The sequence below is a fragment of the Carica papaya genome, chromosome 1 (genome assembly GCF_054855325.1).
Source record: "Carica papaya isolate Zhongbai chromosome 1, ASM5485532v1, whole genome shotgun sequence".
Lineage (NCBI taxonomy): Eukaryota > Viridiplantae > Streptophyta > Magnoliopsida > Brassicales > Caricaceae > Carica > Carica papaya.
In genome coordinates, this window is record NC_142309.1 from 6,714,802 (window position 1) to 6,729,997 (window position 15,196).

General features: G+C 36.5%; 3 protein-coding genes across 5 annotated transcripts; 2 read left to right on the forward strand and 1 right to left on the reverse strand.

Annotated features, from left to right (window-relative positions):
* The first annotated feature begins 302 nt into the window (after nucleotides 1–302).
* On the forward strand, nucleotides 303–6,714 carry LOC110820306 (TPX2 (targeting protein for Xklp2) protein family). Of its 3 annotated transcripts, none has more exons than XM_022049757.2 (8): nucleotides 303–1,595; nucleotides 1,696–1,741; nucleotides 1,848–1,943; nucleotides 2,050–2,169; nucleotides 2,384–2,482; nucleotides 5,096–5,155; nucleotides 5,244–5,338; nucleotides 6,404–6,714. In XM_022049757.2, exons 1-8 carry the CDS (start codon nucleotides 655–657, stop codon nucleotides 6,513–6,515), a joined length of 1,569 nt encoding a protein of 522 aa, XP_021905449.1. In that variant the 5' UTR covers nucleotides 303–654; the 3' UTR covers nucleotides 6,516–6,714. The 3 variants fall into 3 exon arrangements, with proteins under 3 accessions (XP_021905449.1, XP_021905450.1, XP_088073129.1); XM_022049758.2 differs by having other exon boundaries at nucleotides 1,708–1,741; XM_088217003.1 differs by lacking the exon at nucleotides 6,404–6,714 and having other exon boundaries at nucleotides 5,244–6,382.
* A 1,029-nt stretch (nucleotides 6,715–7,743) lies between these two features.
* LOC110820309 (small ribosomal subunit protein eS19x) lies at nucleotides 7,744–10,180 on the reverse strand. The gene is made up of 4 exons (XM_022049762.2): nucleotides 9,986–10,180; nucleotides 8,855–8,945; nucleotides 8,548–8,731; nucleotides 7,744–8,022 (listed from the first exon to the last, which is right to left on the reverse strand). Exons 1-4 carry the CDS (start codon nucleotides 10,067–10,069, stop codon nucleotides 7,950–7,952), a joined length of 432 nt encoding a protein of 143 aa, XP_021905454.1. The 5' UTR covers nucleotides 10,070–10,180; the 3' UTR covers nucleotides 7,744–7,949.
* A 289-nt stretch (nucleotides 10,181–10,469) lies between these two features.
* On the forward strand, nucleotides 10,470–15,013 carry MPPBETA (Insulinase (Peptidase family M16) protein). The gene is made up of 9 exons (XM_088217004.1): nucleotides 10,470–11,258; nucleotides 11,958–12,122; nucleotides 12,272–12,409; nucleotides 12,502–12,653; nucleotides 12,826–12,934; nucleotides 13,510–13,608; nucleotides 14,242–14,307; nucleotides 14,509–14,616; nucleotides 14,715–15,013. The coding sequence occupies exons 1-9, from the start codon at nucleotides 10,584–10,586 to the stop codon at nucleotides 14,799–14,801; spliced, it is 1,599 nt and encodes a 532-aa protein (XP_088073130.1). The 5' UTR covers nucleotides 10,470–10,583; the 3' UTR covers nucleotides 14,802–15,013.
* The last annotated feature ends 183 nt before the right edge of the window (nucleotides 15,014–15,196 follow it).

The window sequence follows — 15,196 nt, forward strand, 5'->3', positions numbered from 1 at the left end:
ATTATTTGAAACTGATTAACCAAGCATCAGTTTTATTTTATTTTTGTGTTATTTTTCCTTTCTAGAAAAAAAAATCCTTGAAATATATATATATATGTATAAAATGAGGGCAAACAGCCAAGCCATAACGGTCGCTTAATCAATCACCTCACCATTGAGCGGGCATGTTCTCTACTATCTTAATCTAACGGTCACCAAAAAATAAATTTGAAATTAACAATCCGACGCCTCTAAACCCCAATGTGAAAACTAGCCGTTACACTGAGCGTCCACAGTATCTCAACGTTCCTTTTTCTTCTCCTCTCATTCATTACTTTCCTCAATCACATCCCCTGTGCCCAATTCTCCCCAATCTTAAACCCATTTCAAATTCTTCTTCTCTCTATCCCAAATTTATCTTCTTGCATCCCCGATCACCATCAGCCGCATTCCTTCACCTTCCTTCTCACAAAACCCTCCATCTGCAATTCTCTCCTCATAGAACCCACCTTCCCAAAGGAGAAACCCAAAAAGAAAGGATACACTCTCCTTCTTCTCCTCCCCAACAAATCACCCGATCCTCCTTCTCCCTAATACCACTCGGTGAGCCCGAATCCAGAAGCGGTTAAGTGAAAAGCGGCACCAAATCGGTCTATAGTCTGCGTAAACTCGTCAATGGAGTCGCATTCGGCAGTCAAGATTCCAAAAGCAGGGACTCCAGTCAAAGACCCACATGGGTCTCAAGGAAAGATTCAAGAAGTTACCAAATTGTCTGAGAACTCAAATCCAAATATTTCTCGTTCAAGCCCTGTCAAACCCACAAATTCACCACTAATCAAATCTGCAAAATCCCAGAAACCTGCTCATAAAAATCCCAGCGCAAACCCGAGCGTTTTCTCGCCAAGAAACAAGATCAGAGAAAGAAAGTTCGTGGTGGCCAAGAAGAATCCGAAGAAGGAGAAAGCCGGAGCGATTTCAAAGATTGATTGCAAGTGTAGAGAGCGGTTCGGCGGTAATTTGAAGAAATGCCTCTGTGTAGCTTATGAGACCTTGAGGGCATCGCAGGAGGAGTTTTTCAAGAACCGGGGTGGTGCGGAAGATGATGGGGAATTCGATTTTACAGAAGTAGAGGCTTGTGAAGGAGTAGAGAATGAGGGTAAAGAAGAGATTGAGAAGAGCCTGGGAAACGGAAATGGGCACGGATCTGATGATCAAGACCCATGTGAAATAAAAAAAACTCCAATGATTAGTTTCACAATCAAGAGGAGGAGGGAGAGATTGCTTGAAGAAGCAAGGAGTAGCGTGCCTGAATCAGGGATGGTGGCGCATTTGGTTCAGGCATTTGAGAAGCTTAAAACAATACCCAACTCCAAAGAATTGGATACGGTGGAAGAGAAGGAGACAGAAGAGAAAGACGCAGACGAGAAGAACATTTTCACAAAGAAGATACCGAAGTGGGCACTACCCGGTCTTCAACCACCTCAGGTGCCTGGCACTGAGACACAAGTCTCTTCTTGCTCTTCGTTTTGCCCATCAGATTTGTTGTTGACTGCAGAGAATCTTGGTCTAGATCCTCGTGCTTCGGTTTCTTCTTCATGGGATAGTAGCCATGGAAGGTAGGAAATTGTGGTCTTAATCTTTTCTCTATTAAACCCTCTTATATGCTTTCTCTTTCTTTGTATTTATTTATTCGGGTTCTTACTGGGTTTATATCAGTGTATCAAGCAGGACTTCTAATGGGGGCCGGAGAAGCCGAAGAAATGTAAGGCATTTTGTTCCTTCATTGTTATGCTTCAGATTATATTGACAAATTATCTCAAAGTTATGTCTTTTTCCTTCTGTTTTTCCTAATTTGTTGTAAATTATAGAGCGCTGAATCTTGTGCGACAATGGGAGGAGGGAGGAGATGGAAGAAGCAGCAGCAAAAAATTACTTGCCAAAAGCCGTTTAATCTAAGAACTGAGGTGGGTCTCTGAGCGTATAAAAACTGAGCTTTCTTTATAAATACACACTAGCCTAACGACGATCTGTACAATTTTCTCTTTTTTCTGATTTTTTTCTTCATTGTAGCAAAGGGGAAGAGCAAAGGAAGAAGAATTTACGAAGAAGATTCAGGAGCTGATGACTGAGGAGGAAAAGCTGCGTATCCCCATTGCACAAGGTCTTCCATGGACCACAGATGAACCAGAGGTGAGTCTTTCCTCCGAATGATGGATAGACATTCATGAACCTGTGATCGTTAATAGCTGGTTTTCAAAATTATTTGGCTGCTATATGAAAGAGGACAAATGTAGACAACTTCAATCAGTTTGTTGCTCAAACTCAGCGAAGAATTTGCACGTTGAAGACTTTTGTTAGATAATTGTGTTAAATGAAATTACGTTCTTGCTTTTTGTCATTTCAGTGCTTGATTAAACCTCCAGTGAAAGAGAACACAAGGCCTGTAGACTTGAAGCTCCACAGTGATGTACGGGCTGTAGAACGTGCTGAGTTTGATCATCAGGTACTTCTAGACTTTCATTTATAACCATAGGTTTGCATAAGGTTATACAAGGCTGATTAAGATATATGTTTAGTCTCAACTTTTGAAACGGGTGACAAGAGTTAAAAGGCCTTAAACCCATGGAAACTTCAGTATGCTTGTTGAAAAAGAAAACTACGTACATTTCCTTCTTTAAGAGGTCTGGGAACAACTAAATACTTGATTGTGGCATTACTTATACTTTCTCTGTGATACATTCTCCACTAAGAACAACTGTATAAGTAAAGGCCTTAAACCCATGGAAACTTCAGTATGCTTGTTAAAAAGAAAGCTACGTACATTTCCTTCTTTAAGAGATCTGGGAACAACTAAATACTTGATTGTGGCATTACTTGTACTTTCTCTGTGATACATTCTCCACTAAGAACAACTGTATAAGTAAAGGAACAAGGTGACAGAGGAGGATCTGTCTGGTCCTCTTTTATTTTTGTAGTTGAATCCATTGTATTTTCTCCTACTGGTATTTTGTGGTTCTTCAACTTGTTTGTGCACAAGCTAATCAGCACAATTCTCATTACATGATCTTTAGCAACTCCTCTTTTGATATTTGGCAAGTCTCTGCTCACTGATGCTATGGTGGGCACATTGAGCTTGCAGAAAGCCTTTGCCAACAGAAATTTTATAATCAGCACAATTCTCATTACATGATCTTTAGCAACTCCTCTGTTGATATTTGGCAAGTCTCTGCTCACTGATGCTATGGTGGGCACATTGAGCTTGCAGAAAGCCTTTGCCAACAGAAATTTTATTGCAGTCTTGCTGATTTTTTTACTTGCAGTTAGTTATTTTATGTATCCAAATAAACAAAATTTCAAGTTCTTCACATGTAGATCCTCATATGTTTATGTTGATGACTGCTGCAGTCATCTGGCTTAATTAGATTGTAAACTTTTGTTCTTGGTTGTTCCATGATTGTTTGACATGTATCAATTAGCTCCTATTATTTTAATGAGAATCATATAATAGTATATAGCAATTAACTAATATATAGACACCATAATACAATCAAAATTTGAATAAAAAAGGAATTTTATTGTAGGGATACTAAAATAATAAAACAAACTAGTTAATTGAATAATTTATACAAACAAATAATTAATAGTAAGTAATACGCTTATATTATTAATAAGCCTATAGATAGTGTTCATAAATAAGTTAAACACCTCACTAATGCATAAATATTACAATCACATAAATATATTTTAGCATTGGAATATATCCACTTTAGTATTGTTTTGTTCTATATCACTTAGTATCTCTTTTTCACTTTTCAAGATGGACGCTTTCCTTTTAGGATTCTCAAGTCCTACATACTATTTGTAAGGGTCTACTGAGAATGCATTGAAACATTGCTGATCATGATGACTAGCAAAAGATACATACTGCAGTTAATATTTGAGTAGTTTGAATTATACTACCAATGGAATTTGCTGGAGTTTGTATCTTCTGGTACCAGCCAGTTTGTAGTCCTCGTCTATCAAATTGTTTTGTTCTATATCACTTAGAATCTCTTCTTCACGTTTCAAGATGGACGCTTTCTTTTTAGGGTTCTCAACTCCTGCATACTATCTGTAAAGGTCTACTGAGAATGCATTGAAACATTGCTGATCATGATGACTAGCAAAAGATACATACTGCAGTTAATATTTGAGTAGTTTGAATTATACTACCAATGGAATTTGCTGGAGTTTGTATCTTCTGGTACCAGCCAGTTTGTAGTCCTCGTCTATCAAATTGTTTTGTTCTATATCACTTAGAATCTCTTCTTCACGTTTCAAGATGGACGCTTTCTTTTTAGGGTTCTCAACTCCTGCATACTATCTGTAAAGGTATACTGAGAATGCATTGAAACATTGCTGATCATGATGACTAGCAAAAGATACATACTGCAGTTAATATTTGAGTAGTTCGAATTATACTACCAATGGAATTTGGTGGAGTTTGGATCTACTGGCACCAGCCAGTTTATAGTCCTCGTCTATCAAATTATGGCAACAACAATGGTAAACTTCTTATAATTGATGACCACAAGAATATATACTGGATACGATAACTATCTGTGCGTATTACAAGCTATATAGTACCGACTGGAATATAATGGAGTTGTATTTGAGTAATTCTTATTTGAGTATCAGTTCTTATTTGAATATTGCCAGTTTACATTTGAGTAGTTCAAATTATATACTACCAATGGAATTTGGTAGAGTTCGTATCTACTGATGCCAATCAGTTTATTGTCCTCATTTATCGAATTATGACAACAATGCTACATTTCTTATGATTGATGACTCACAAGAATACATGTTGGATACTATAACTATCTGTGCGTATTACAAGCTATAGTACCAATTGGGATACAGTGGAGTTGTATCTGTTGCCAGTAAGCTTTTTGGGGCTAATGTTGGATGGGGTTTCTTCTGTACATCTTGTGGTCACATTTCTTTATTGATTTGAATTGTTAGCATTTCTTGCATGTTTTTTTTTTTCTTTTTTACTTGGTAAAATTTAGGTTCTAAACCATCCTTGCACAACTTGGATCAGAATGTTTAACTTTTTAATTGTTTGTTTTATCAGGTAGCTGAGAAGATGAGCTTGATTGAGCAATACAAAATGGAGAGGGAAAGACAGCAAAAGGTACGTGAGAATGAAGCCAACTTGTCCTGCTTAGTAAAATTAGGTTGCTACTGTTATTGCTCAGTTAAATTACTTGAAAATCTTGTAGTTGGCTGAAGAGGAAGAAATAAGAAGGTTGAGAAAGGAGTTGGTTCCCAAAGCACAGCCCATGCCTTACTTCGACAGGCCATTTATTCCCAGAAGGTAAATTCATCTGCATAAAGCATGTGATTTGAGAAGAGACTTCTTTGGGATGTTGAACTTGACAACTAGAAAGAAGAATTTAGTAAGTGCCGTGAAAGGAAGATTGAAGTAGATTACTTAAATGAAAACAGTATATATGCTTGGAGATCTGGAAGCATTCTTCTTATTAGTTTTTATTTTGGAAGCAACATTACTAATGAGAAACCCTTTAAAGGAGGTAATGAAGTAGATTCATTACCAGAAGGTAAATTTTTCCATCTGCATACATTGTGATTTGAGATGTTGAATTTGATTATACTAGCAAAGAAAAATTTGAGTTTCTTCTTATTAGTTTTTATTTTGGAAGCAACATTACTAATGAGAAACCCTTTAAAGGGTAATGAAATAGATTCATTACCAGAAGGTAAATTTTTCCATCTGCATACATTTGGATTTGAGATGTTGAATTTGATTATACTACTAGCAAAGAACCTTGAAAGAAGATCTTAGATTACCAGAATGAAAACAAATATATGCTGGAGATCTGGAAGCATTCTTCTTATTAGTTTTTATTTTGGAAGCAACATTATTAATGAGAAACCCTTTAAAGGAGGTAATGAAGTAGATTCATTACCAGAAGGTAAATTTTTCCATCTGCATACATTGTGATTTGAGCTGTTGAATTTGATTATACTAGCAAAGAAAGTTGATTACTAAGAACTTTGAAATTTTTCCATCTGCATACATTGTGATTTGAGCTGTTGAATTTGATTATACTAGCAAAGAAAGTTGATTACTAAGAACCTTGAAAGAAGATCTTTGATTACCAGAATGAAAACAAATATATGCTGGAGATCTGGAAGCATATATTTGTTTCATTACCAGAAGGTAATGAAGTAGATTCATTACCAGAAGGTAAATTTTTCCATCTGGATGCATGTGGATTTGAGATGTTGAATTTGATTACTAGCAAAGAAAATTGATTTACTAAGAACCTTGAAAGAAGATCTTAGATTACCAGAATGAAAACATTTATATGCTGGAGATTTTGAAGCATTTATTTGTTTTTATTTTGTTTGTTTAAAGGTCAGTGAAGCATCCAACGATTCCTCGAGAGCCAAAGTTCCACATGCCAGAACACAAGAAGATCAAGTGCTGTCTATCATGGAATGATTCCTACACATGCCAACAGAACTAGACTTAGGGCAATTGCTATTTGATTTGTTGATAATTTCATTATATTGTTTTCCTTAATAATGCCTCTTTCCTCTTATGCGTTCTATGTGGTTTTCAGAAATTTTGTACATGAATGAAAGCAACAATTTAGTTGCAAATCATCTTTTTTCTGAAAGTACTACAATCATAATGCAGTTGGTGAAATATGACAGATTCCCCAACTCCAATTTCCTAAATTTTTTCAATAAACAGCGCATGTCGAAATAAGTATATTTTATTTGAAAAATAACAAAAATTTAATTATAAGTTGAAAAAAGAAATAAATATATTTTATTTGGAGGGATATTTTTTTTTTCTGTAGTTTAATATCATCAGATGTTGGAATGTTTTTTTAAAAAATAAAAAAATCTTTGTGTGTATGTTTATTTTGTCAAAAAATATAATTATTTTACAGAGAGATATAATTATTTTTTTAGGAGGCAGTCATCTCAACTTGACCGAAATCCAACTTCTATCTTGTTTGGTCTCTTGAAAAGATTTTTAGTCTTTTGCATATATGATTTATTTTTTCACTATTTTTTTTTCTTTTTCACCATATGAATGACAAGAAAATGCAATTTTGAGGGTGATCATAATAACGTGATGTAATTGAAGAAAAAGAGGGTAGCTTACGAGAGATTTTGTTTACAAAATCAATAGATAATTTTGTAAGACTATTTAAATTTCTAATTTTATAAATTGACATTAATAATATAAAATTTATTAAAATTTTTTAAAATATTAGTAATATCAATAGATCTACTATACATTTCCGAAACAATTTCATTCTCATTAATCTCAAAAATAAATATCTCGTGATTATGAAAAACCGATATCCACTTCATATTTTTTCACCTCACTTCTTTTTTCACTAATTATTACTGCAAATTTATTTCAATTTTCTTTAGAAAATTGGTCTCCTATTCTAGTGAGAATATGTGATTTATCTACAAAAACTTACCACTGTACTCCTTGGCTTGAATGGAGATCTTCTATCTTCCAATACTAATTGGTTCTATTAGTCAAAGGAGATTGGTTTATCAGTAGATTGATCATCATTAGTATGGTTGTAGTTTATATGATCTTTTTCCTAAAACATAATTTTGCAACTAAGCTTTTTATACCATGATATCTCAAAGATTGACACCTCAAGTGGGATAAAAACTTAATTGTAAAGACAATAAATAAAAAATAGCTGCGGGCAAAGAATATGGTCTGAAACAAATAGCCTCTATTGTTAATAAGAAAAATATGATACCTGATACCGTCAACAAGTAAATAACATCACAGAAATAATAATCTTGGAACTGCTCAACCAAAAAGTTCTTAAACATATAGGCTCTAGTACCAATCACATCACTCCAACTGAAACCTAAAAATTATCAAAATTCTCAGCATCACAGAAATCATTAGCTGTTCATGGAGCAACCACAATCCGCCCAGCAACTTGGTCCAGATCCCTTTGACCGCTGGATGTGATTCTCCTCCCACTGACACATCAAAATCCCATCATTAGTAGAGAGAATTACAAAGTCCTAATATCTCAAGCATCTTCTACATATTGGTAAGGATGGTCGTCCGTGCTTAGAGTTTTAGAGAAGAAACAATAGATAAATGAAAATAAAAAACATAATGTCCATGTAATAACAAAGTATAACTGTTGTTGCAATTTGAGAACTACGGAGATCTACAGAGGGTTAGCAAATTTATCCAGTGATAGCAACAGATGTAATATAATTGCCCACACAAGGGTAGATGAAAGAAAATTCACCAGATAATGGATGTTCTGACCTTTCTGGATCTCTAAGATTTTTGTACTGGAATGAACAAAACTATAAATGTAAACCCATGGAAGTTTCAACCCACTGTAGCTGTAAGATTTTTGCATTGGAAGGAACAGAACTAGATGGTATAACTAAGGTGCACATTGCAACACCAAATCACGATCAATCTCTAAGTATTTTATAGCGGGAATGATGTGATTGAACTAAAATGATTGGGACCTTAAAGCTTACCCTTTCTGGTCATGGTCAATAATATTCATATTCTGTAACTGTTGAAGAATGTTTCGAGCAACAGCACCACTGCTCTTGCAGAAATGTGGCGGACGACTTCCATTCCTCTTGCTTCCACCATAAATCCTCTGGAAAGCACCAACACCAAGACCTCCCCTTAAGTAGATCTTCCTTGCCATGGATGCTGCAATGAAGGTTCATAACCATAATATATTAGCAAGAGAGCTTGACAAGCCTATCCATATAAAAATGCATATTATAAGTAACAAATTCATTTTAGTCACATCAAGAGAGAGAAGCATTGTACCAGCTCTGACATAGTACCAATCAGGGTCATAAGGAGCAAGCTCCTTATATCTGCCTGTTTTCACAATATCAGTCCAAGAAGGAAGCTCCATCTGTTTGAAAGCAAGGAAGTAACAAATTGGTGATCAAACTAACATGATACAAATGAGTTGCCATTGTAGACAAGAGAGACACCAAGGATTATGCAAAACTGTACGACAATCCCCCCAATCAGGTTTATCCTAAATGACAAGCAAACTGTTAAATTTTTGGAAACAATAGAACTCCCTTGTCTAGTTCCCTAGGGAATTTACAGAGGATTCGCACTGGTTATCATTTACCAACAATATCAACCTTAGCAGCATATATACATAAATACTTGCAACTTCTATATGATTCAACAACTTCTATATGATTCAGCGTTCATGCCTTCAAATTCCTCAATACATATATGACATGCACAACACTGATAAACACAAACTACCAAGACACGGATAATCTGCAAATGTTCCACTTTTAAATGTGAACTAACCCATGTTGTCCTCTCTTGACCACTGTCAAAATTCAAACTTATAGTCGTGACAAGCATTTGCAAGTACTCAGTAGCAGCCTAGCATGACTTAAAAAGAATCACAACTTAGAGAAGCATAACTGTGTTTTCTTCCAACAATGCTGTTACTGATTAAGCAATCAAATATGGAAGGATGAAATAGAGGACCCCGCCGCTCACTTGGCCCAGAAAAACGACTGCCGGTCATTAACCCCACAAGAAGAAATTATACTAATGATATTTCATTTTAACAGTTTAAATCAACTGATTAGCGAAGTTACACGAACCAGATTAACTAACACAACGGCGAATAAAAACCACACATTTGCAACTACAAAGATGATACTGCCAAAACCAAATATCTAAAATTTCCTAATAAAATACCTAGCAAAAGAAACACTATAACATCCAAATTAATCCTAATCCTGAACACTTGGCCAATTTAGATCTTTTCAACATACATTCCATCTTTACATAAGAAACACGAAGCAGGATATACAATTCGTAAGCGCAAATTTTTTACATCAGTTATCGCACCAAACAAAGGGAGACCAATCAAGAATACAAGCAAGCAACAACACTGAGACAAGTTAACGTATATACCTTGCCAGATCGCTTGAGGTGAGCAGCATAAGCCTTCACGAACTCGTGAGGCGAGACGTCTTTGACGGTCCTACCAGTTGCCATTGTCAAATCAACAAGGAGCAAAGAGAAACTCTAATCTCCGGTGATTGCAAAAAACGGTACTAGCTGTTAGAGCTCTCGGTCTCTCGTATCTAGGGTTTTCTTACCTTGGAACGAGTATTTATATATATAGTAGCCCGTTAGGGTTTTTGTGTTCAGCTCGGGTCTTGATTGACCCGAATAAAGTTGGATATTGAGCTGGGCGGAGTCTTTATCGACCGGACTCAAGTTGGAGATTGGGTCTGGGAATGGGCCTATTTAAGTTGACCATTCCTTGATAGGCCTGCTTATTTATGCCCAATAGAAATTGCAAAACGGTTTAGCGGTAAAATAGCACGAAACGACATCGTTTGTCGATGGGGCCACCATGACCAAACCATACTTCCTGATCATACCCGAAATAAACCAGTTCCTCGAACCCCGATCTTTTTTCCACAGTTCCCCTTCTCCTTTAACAACTCGCGAACCCTAGATAGGAGAGAGAGTGAGAGACAGAAGGAGAACCAACTCATCAGCCATGGCGATCAAGCACCTGCTAGCTTTAGCCCGGCGGTCCCAGAAGCCATCTTCTCTCAAGGAGACTGTACGGTCTTTATCAACGGCCTCCTCTGTTGCCACATCTCCACTTCAATCTCCTCCCCCCACCACTCCTTCGCCACCCGATCCTTCTGTCATGATCTATGATCGTCTCGCTGAATCTGTTCAATCCAAGCTCAAGAAGCTAGAGAACCCCGACCCGCGATTCCTCAAGTACGGGTCGCCGCACCCAACCCTCACCTCCCACACTCATATCCTCTCCGCTCCGGAGACTCGTGTGACAACCCTTCCCAACGGCCTCCGGGTCGCTACTGAGTCCAACCTCGCGGCCAAAACCGCCACGGTCGGGGTGTGGATCGATGCTGGGTCGAGATTCGAGACCGACGAGACCAACGGCACGGCACATTTTCTCGAGCACATGATATTCAAGGGCACTGAGAGGCGGTCTGCTCGGGACCTAGAGGAGGAGATCGAAAACATGGGTGGGCACTTAAACGCCTACACTTCCAGGGAGCAGACTACGTACTACGCCAAAGTTATGGACAAAGATGTGAACAACGCTTTGGACATTTTGGCTGATATCTTGCAGAACTCAAAGTTCGAGGAGAACAGAATTAGCAGGGAGCGTGACGTGATCCTGAGGGAAATGCAGGAGGTATTTTCTGCTGTTATTGAATATTGGCATTGTTATGTGTTTATTTATGGTGATTCTTATGGTATAGTTAGGTGATGGCTATTGCAATTCAGTGAATTTCTAGTAAATTTTACTTCTTATGTTTTTTTTTTTCATCAGGGTGTTAGTGAATGGTGCTCTTTAGGTCTACGAAGTGGAAATTTTTTTAAGTTTATTTAGATGTGATATGTGAAGAATGTAAGTAATGGTGATGTATAACTGTATTATCAATATCTTTGTATTCAGTTCTTCTTTTGCTCGATCTTTTGATTCTTCTTCTGCTATGATTAAGTGAAAAATGATGAAGAACATTGTGTATTTGTGGCTAAGTTAAATTTTTTCTTTTCAACTTTATAAGTAATATCAAATGGCGCCTTTTCACCTGCATGAGTGAAATTGTTGGTTTATTTTTACTCATTGTGCAATTGACACAGATGTTTTGGTGTTTTCCCTAATTGTTGATTAGTTAGGAGTTACAAGCCTCCTTATTTTGTCAGAAACCTGAAAGAAATTTATTGTTAATTTGGTTTACCTGAAAGAAATACAGGTAGTTATGTAGCCTAATAATTTGTAATTGATCTGGTTTTTGCCAAATTTTTAACTTCTCTGTATCTGTTATTCTGGTTTATTTGATGATGAACTGGGGAAGTAATTTCCTTTTTTCTTCCTGACTTGCTGTAGGTTGAGGGACAAACTGAGGAAGTTATCTTTGATCATCTGCATGCAACTGCATTTCAATATACCCCTCTTGGCAGAACCATTCTCGGATCTGCTCAGAATGTGAGAACAATTTCCAAAGAGCATCTTCAGAACTACATACAAACACACTATGCAGCTCCCAGAATGGTATGTCTATAAATAAAATAGTGTTTTCATCTTTGTCCCCATAGGGTGAATGCTTCTAGTTACTTTCGTTTCATATTGTATATGACACTTCCTAACAAATATTGTCAATGATCCTCTTCATGGTTATTTTATTTGGGATATTCTTTCAGGTAATTGCTGCTTCTGGAGCTGTTAAGCATGAGGACCTTGTTGAGCAAGTGAAGAAATTGTTCACAAAGTTGTCAGCTGATCCAACCACTGCTTCTCAGTTGGTTCAGAAAGAACCAGCCGCATTTACTGGGTCTGAGGTGGGAAAGTGCTATTTTTGAATGCTGACCGGGGTTTTGTCTATACTGCAATCATCCATCTCTGTAATGCTATTGCAATTTATTATTTTCAGGTCAGAATAGTGGATGATGATATTCCTCTGGCTCAATTTGCTGTTGCTTTTGCTGGAGCATCTTGGACAGATCCAGACTCCATTGCTCTGATGGTCATGCAAGCAATGTTGGGTTCATGGAATAAGAATGCAGGAGGCGGAAAGCACATGGGGTGAAATTTCACTCACTGTAGCTCATATTTTTCTTACTTTCTATACCTTTTTCTTTTTTTTTTCTTTTGTGGGAATGTGCTAGTGCATTGAAGGAAGATGTGATTTACATCAATACTTACCTTTGATTCAATTGTATGCATGAATATTGACTGGGCTTGAATCTTTAAACAGTTCGGAGCTGGCACAGAGGGTTGGGATTAACGAGATAGCAGAGAGCATGATGGCTTTCAACACCAATTATAAGGATATCGGTCTTTTTGGTATTTATGCTGTTGCTAAGGTGAGTTCATTAATCAGCTCTTTTGAGAAATTGTAGTTTTATTCATAAGCAATGCCATAGAAGGTAGCACCTAACTACTGATATCAAAAATTTATTTATTATGTCTAGAAATATAAGTAGGAAATAGCAACTAAGTAGGAATAATAAACCTAATGTAATAATAAGCCTATTTACTACAGTGTTTATATAAAGGAAACTCAATGTTCTTATGTTAGTTTTACTTTCAATAAGAAATTGAAGTTAACTAAGGTACCTACATATCATCATTGAGAAAAGGTAAAAAAAAATCCATTAAGGTATTTCACTAGGGAGGGTTCTAGTGGAAGTTGAGAAGAATTGAAGCTAATGAAGGTACTTACATTTCATCATTGAGAAAAAAGGTAGAAAAATGTCCATTATGGTATTTCACTAGGGAAGGTTCAAGTGGAAGTTGAGAGGAATCATAGGTGATTAGTGATGCATTTTTCCACCAAAATAATTTTTAAAGATATTATGAACTGCTTTCGCATTCCATCCTCTCTCATTTTCTGCCATTTATTTTCTGATGATTTTGAAATGTGGCATTTCGTTTACAGCCTGATTGCTTAGATGACTTGGCCTATGCCATCATGTACGAGACAACCAAGTTAGCTTATCGAGTTTCAGAGGAAGATGTAACCCGAGCACGTAATCAGGTAGCAAAAATAATTTGTTTAACGTTTGATTATCCTTCTTTGATATTCATTTTTATTGGTAAAGTGAAACCCATGATTTTGACTTTCTCGTCAGAAGTTACTAACATATGAATTTTTTAGTTAATATTCTTTTCTCCAAATTCATGTCTGATTTTGTGAGATTTCTGATTTTTGCTTTGCTTTAATTCTTCATATGAATTTTGGCCATCAGCAATTGCTGCTTTGGACTTGTTATTGCATTACTGTCTATTTTTCACTTTGACAAGACTGCTTCATTGCTCATATTCTGTTTGACCATGTGATAATGTTATCAGATATATGCACTAAACTGTTGAAATAGCTGAAGGACGGGGCAAAATTTTGTTTAATTTCTGGATAAATTGTTCCATTTCATTGAAGATTTCTGTTCCATGTCAAAAACTATTTATTTAAAGTTTGTCATTTTTGGTCATTTAAAAGTTAGTGGACTAGCATTTTATAACATACTATCTTCTTATTCAAGTCTTGATATTTCATCTCTCTTCCCTCATACAAATGGGAGATGGTTTATTTGTAGTGAAAAGTCAAGTTTTTCCTTTTTAACACATTCATTTGTCTTTTTATTGCTAATAAATTTTTATATTCTGTTTCTAGCTGAAATCATCACTGTTGCTCCACATTGACGGAACAAGTCCCATCGCCGAGGATATTGGCCGGCAGGTATTTCTTGTTCTGTTAAGAAAATAATGAACACAAAATTTAAATTGATGGAGCTTTTGGGTTATAGCTGCTTATGTTGCGTGGGACATGAAAAGAGTAGTTAGCTTAGTAATTGAGTGAAGAAAATTTTTGTCAACAGGCAGTTCTGTTGGTAAAGCATTGATATCCAACTTATTTACCTTGGACTTCTTACTGTTGCAGCTACTGACATATGGGCGGAGAATCCCATTTGCTGAGTTGTTTGCTAGGATAGATGCTGTTGATGCAAGCACCATCAAGCGCGTTGCAAACCGGTTTATTTATGATAGGGTAGGAAGTTCCATTCATATGGAGGACTCTTTGGGCTTTGCTTTGCCAGTCTAATTATCCCTGAAATATGTTTTGACTGAATGTCTGAGTCTGTGCAGGATATTGCAATTGCTGCCATGGGCCCAATCCAAAGCTTGCCCGACTACAACTGGTTCAGACGCAGGACCTACTGGAACCGCTACTAGATACTGTTTAATTTTTTCTTGGCTTATTTTTGTTTCCGAACATCGGCAGCTTGAAGAGCAGTTGCAAGCATTTTGCTACTTCTTCACACAAGAAGTTCCCTCGGGAGGATAGGGACAGCTAAATTATCTTTGAAATTGAATGCACTTTTGTAACCTTGTAATTGTTAAATAAGCATTACTGTCTTCAGTGATTTTTGGCTGGAGATTTACTAGATGAAGGTTGTTATTATTATTATTTTTTTTCCTTTCGCATGTTTCACAAGTTGGAATAATACAAGTTTGATTGTTTTGGGTTGGCAACGCCAACTATAGTTTTTTGCTACAAAATTCTGGGGTGAATTTATTGGGTTAGTCAGTCTTAGGATAAGCAATTCACTCCAGATTCCTTGGAGGTT

What these genes read in the sequence shown, in the direction of transcription:
- LOC110820309 (XM_022049762.2), bottom strand. Translation starts at nt 10,069, where the DNA reads ATGGCAACTGGTAGGACCGTCAAAGACGTCTCGCCTCACGAGTTCGTG. An exon ending in TTGGTACTATGTCAGAGCTG is followed by an intron (nt 8,732 to 8,854) that starts GTACAATGCTTC and finishes CCTTCATTGCAG; the next exon opens with CATCCATGGCAAGGAAGATC. An exon ending in ATTGACCATGACCAGAAAGG is followed by an intron (nt 8,023 to 8,547) that starts GTAAGCTTTAAG and finishes TTGATGTGTCAG; the next exon opens with TGGGAGGAGAATCACATCCA.
- MPPBETA (XM_088217004.1), top strand. Translation starts at nt 10,584, where the DNA reads ATGGCGATCAAGCACCTGCTAGCTTTAGCCCGGCGGTCCCAGAAGCCA. An exon ending in CCGCATTTACTGGGTCTGAG is followed by an intron (nt 12,410 to 12,501) that starts GTGGGAAAGTGC and finishes TATTATTTTCAG; the next exon opens with GTCAGAATAGTGGATGATGA. An exon ending in CCGAGGATATTGGCCGGCAG is followed by an intron (nt 14,308 to 14,508) that starts GTATTTCTTGTT and finishes TTACTGTTGCAG; the next exon opens with CTACTGACATATGGGCGGAG.
- LOC110820306 (XM_022049757.2), top strand. Translation starts at nt 655, where the DNA reads ATGGAGTCGCATTCGGCAGTCAAGATTCCAAAAGCAGGGACTCCAGTC. An exon ending in GCCGGAGAAGCCGAAGAAAT is followed by an intron (nt 1,742 to 1,847) that starts GTAAGGCATTTT and finishes TGTAAATTATAG; the next exon opens with AGCGCTGAATCTTGTGCGAC. An exon ending in AGAGGGAAAGACAGCAAAAG is followed by an intron (nt 5,156 to 5,243) that starts GTACGTGAGAAT and finishes AAAATCTTGTAG; the next exon opens with TTGGCTGAAGAGGAAGAAAT.